The 4,048-nt window shown below is 39.0% G+C and overlaps 1 protein-coding gene across 1 annotated transcript in view; it reads right to left on the reverse strand.

Moving 5' to 3' along the window:
- Positions 1 to 4,048, reverse strand: part of LOC107564200 (ribosomal protein S6 kinase alpha-6-like) — a 21,692-nt gene that overhangs the window by 15,018 nt on the left and 2,626 nt on the right. Inside the window, exons 4-6 of the mRNA XM_016249206.1 lie at positions 1,314 to 1,420; positions 1,030 to 1,067; positions 568 to 710 (exon numbers count right to left, since the gene is read on the reverse strand). Of these exons, the coding sequence (XP_016104692.1) occupies positions 568 to 710; positions 1,030 to 1,067; positions 1,314 to 1,420 (288 nt within the window). The remainder of the gene's footprint in view (positions 1 to 567; positions 711 to 1,029; positions 1,068 to 1,313; positions 1,421 to 4,048) is intronic.

Genomic DNA, 4,048 nt, shown 5'->3' on the forward strand with positions numbered 1-4,048 from the left:
AAACGTTGGTTTTCACGAGACTCACCGGCGCATGCACAGCACTGAACTCATATGTCATGCCCACTATTGGACTTTTTTTCTTACAAAAACGCATCGATCCGCTACATGAGGCCTTTGTTCACCCCCCGGAGCCGTGTGAGATGCTTTTTTTAATGGATGGGTGCTTTTTATTTAACTTCTTTTGGACTAATGCATGCAACACCCGCTGAGTGGCATTAAACAGCTTGAAAGATCAAAGACAATTTTTAATATAACTCCGACTGGATTCGTCTGAAAGAAGAAAGTCATATACACCTAGGATGGTTCTGGGGTGAGTAAAACACAGCCTAATTTTCACTTTTGGGTGAACTAACCCTTTAAATATCAGGAAAGGTATCTGTAAAACGATTATCGGTTGATCTCGAGTTATACTCACTGACAGACCACAGCTGCGCTTCAGCTGAGAGTGGATAACATGTTAGCCATGCTGCACCTTGTTCCTTGTCTTCAGAGAACAGTGTTGCATATATAGCGTCACATTTTCCAAACATGCTCATTAGGGGAGAGACAAAGTCATTAAGGTCCTACCATTAAGACGCCGAGGGACCACCAATCAGCACTCTGCGTGTGACCTCTTCTGTTGACCACCTCAGGGGACATATACTCCACAGTGCCACAGAACGAGTACGCTTTTTTGTCCTGATCTACTGATTCTTTACTGAGCCCAAAGTCTGGAAAAGGCACAGCAGCACATCTGTCACATCTGCATCACCAAGCTAAACCAGGGGTGTCCAACTCTGCTCCCGGAGTCCCTGTCCTGCAGAGTTTATCGAGGATTATGTGAAAACTACAGGCAGGAGCTGACAGCCCTCCAGCAGCAGAGCTTGACAAACAACCCCATCATGACACAAACACACCACACATGACTCAATAATTTTAGAGAATTCAGGGTGAGACGCTAACAGTAGATGTCAAACATTACAGAACTGCCTGGTATCTACATGCACTAGTTCAACCGGCAGAAAAGTGATGTGTAATAAGGGTACGTACCTGTTAACTTGATATGTCCAGCTTCATCAAGCAAAATGCTGAAAATTAAGACCACATTTCTCCAATACATATACAAAAATACATGAACTAAACAAGAGTCAACAAACAACATCCAAAACCTCTCGATTACAATCTTGAACATTGGTTCTGTCAGATATATCCATCCTTATTTAATAAAAGATAAAAAAAGAGGGCAGGTGAAAGCCAGAGACGGAGACAGAGAGAGAGTGGTTTCTACTCTACACACAGAGAGAGAAGCGGAGAGGTGAAGGGGGATACTTTACTTTTCAGGCTTCAGGTCTCTGTAAACAATGCCTAGGTTGTGTAGATGATCCAATGCAAGGGCCAGCTCTGCAAGGTAGAATTTCACATCCTCCTCTGTAAACATAACCTAGTAAGAACTGGACAGATTTACTCTCGCATCAAAGATCACACACAACAACATAATGCACAGCATCATCATGACAAAGATGGAAAGGTTCTGAATGTCGTGTTTATATGAAGCCTAAACGATTCACATGTACATGTAAATTGTATGCATTCTAAACAAAACTTCAGCTCATGCACAGTGCCCAGTTGCCACATTCAGAAATTGTGGTTCTGGAGCACAAAACCAGTCTTAAGTCGCTGGGGTATATTTGTAGCAATAGCCAAAAATACATTGTACGAGTCAAAATTATTGATTTTTCTTTTATGCCAATGCCATGAAGATATTTTGTAAATGTCCTACTGTAAATATATAAAAACTTAATTTTTGATTAGTAATATGCATTGCTAAGAACTTCATTTGAACAACTTTAAAGGCGATTTTTTCAATATTTAGATTTTTTTGCACCCTCAGATTCCAGATTTTCATATAGTTGTATCTCGGCCAAATATTGTCCTATCCTAACAAACCATACATCAATGGAAAGCTTATTTATTCAGCTTTCAGATGATGCATGAATCCCAATTTTAAAAAATTGGTTTTGTGCTCCAGGGTCACATATCTGATTGTTGCCACGTATATCAGAAGAGCTTTGTTTTTTTTAAAGCAAATATTTAAAATTTTTAGTAAATATTCAGTCTCCTCCACTGACCAGTTCATAAGATGTATATACATATACACACGCTTGAAAGACATAAACTGTAATTAAATGTGCATGAGGTATTTTTGAATCTGATTTTGAAAACAGTCAGATTCAAGCGGTTACATTCTTAATTGTTCCTGTTGATCTGATTATTACAGGTCTATGCCTTTTCTTTCAATCAGAACAATTTTATTCAGATCGAGCTCAATCAGATCGACTGCAGTGTTTACATGAAAACTTTTCAATCCGATTGAGCCATCAATACAATTATTAACTACAGCCCTATAGGAATTTGTTTGGCTGCATGTCAACGTAGTTATTGTGTGTAAGTTGCTGTATCAAATATGCCTCAATCTCTAATGTAAGAGTTCAATTAAACGCCACATTAGAGCCACAGTAAACTCTGCAGTATGTGGCCTTGTTTGCCTGGTGATTGTGCACATGAATCAACATGGTCAATAAGTACAGTACAAATGTACAAATAAATAAACAGAAACAGTATATATATATATTAGTGATGCGCGGATGGCGGTTATATCCGCGGGCGCTGCGGATAATCCGCGGATCGGGTGGGTCGGGTAATAAAAAAAATGCATTCTGATTATTTGCGGGTGGGTAAAAATAAATCATTAATGATGCAAGTATTAACTACATTTTCTAAATTATGAACGTGTTTTAAATATGCTACAGAAATTGAATAAACTGTAAATTAACATTAAAAGTTATTCAACAAAACATTATTTAGTCAAGAGCAGTAAGGGATTTTCTCTGTCTTTTGTTGTTTGATTAACATTAATAAAAGACGGCACAGCTTTATTAGGCTGCTGTCACAAGACTTATTTCACGGATCCAATACTGATACTGTGACTGTGAGCGCACGCGCCTCTGGAGAGCGTGAGTACCGAATGGCTTAAAAAGACGTGAAAATAATACATTTTTGTGACGATGCAACAATGACCAATGAACAATGATTAGGCAATTGACAATTCTGTCAACTGTCCCGAAACGTGAGCTAAAGTCTTTTATCGCAGCGTGCAGCAGCTCTAGATGCGTCGATGTGAAGCGAAAGTCAAAGAGAGGATACGCGGGACAGCTGAATCACCTACGCTGTTTTCATCTGATGGTTTGTGTGGATTTGTTTACTCATCTAACCTACACGCTATATTGAATGAAGGTTTTGCAGTAATTTCCCTCATTTTAAAGTCGAAATGTATGTGCAATCCCGTAACGAAATTCAGGATCTGATTAAACATAATTCTATTATACAGAGAATTGTGAAATAGATTTTCATGACTTTTCAAAAACTGTTTGAGTTTATTTATTTTTACAAATCTCTATAGGCCTGGAAATTGCTGTTCAATGACTTTTCCAGGTTTTTCATGACTGTACGAACCCTAATGTGGTGATCGGGTGCGGGTTGGGTGAGGTTATCTAAATCAGACAAAAATACAGGTGCGGGCGGTTGGCGGGTGGACTGAATCACCTACGCTGTTTTCATCTGATGGTTTGTGTGGATTTATTTACTCATCTAACCTACACGCTATATTGAATGAAGGTTTTGCAGTAATTTCCCTCATTTTAAAGTCGAAATGTATGCGCAATCCCGTAACGAAATTCAGGATCTGATTAAACATAATTCTATTATACAGAGACTTGTGAACTAGATTTTCATGACTTTTCAAAAACTTTTTGAGTTCTTTTATTTTTACAAAACTTTCTAGGCCTGGAAATCACCGTTCAATGACTTTTCCAGGTATTTCATGACCGTACGAACCCTAATGTGATGATCGGGTGCGGTTATCTAAATCAGACAAAAATACAGGTGCGGGCGGTTGGCGGGTGGATAATTTACTTGAAGCTGCGGATTCGGGTGACGTTTTAGCTCATCCGCGCATCCCTAATGTAGAGAGAGAGAGAGAGAGAGAGAGAGAGAGAGAGAGAGAGAGAAT

The sequence above is a fragment of the Sinocyclocheilus grahami genome, unplaced genomic scaffold (assembly GCF_001515645.1).
Source record: "Sinocyclocheilus grahami isolate Dianchi unplaced genomic scaffold, SAMN03320097.WGS_v1.1 scaffold915.1, whole genome shotgun sequence".
Taxonomy (NCBI): domain Eukaryota; kingdom Metazoa; phylum Chordata; class Actinopteri; order Cypriniformes; family Cyprinidae; genus Sinocyclocheilus; species Sinocyclocheilus grahami.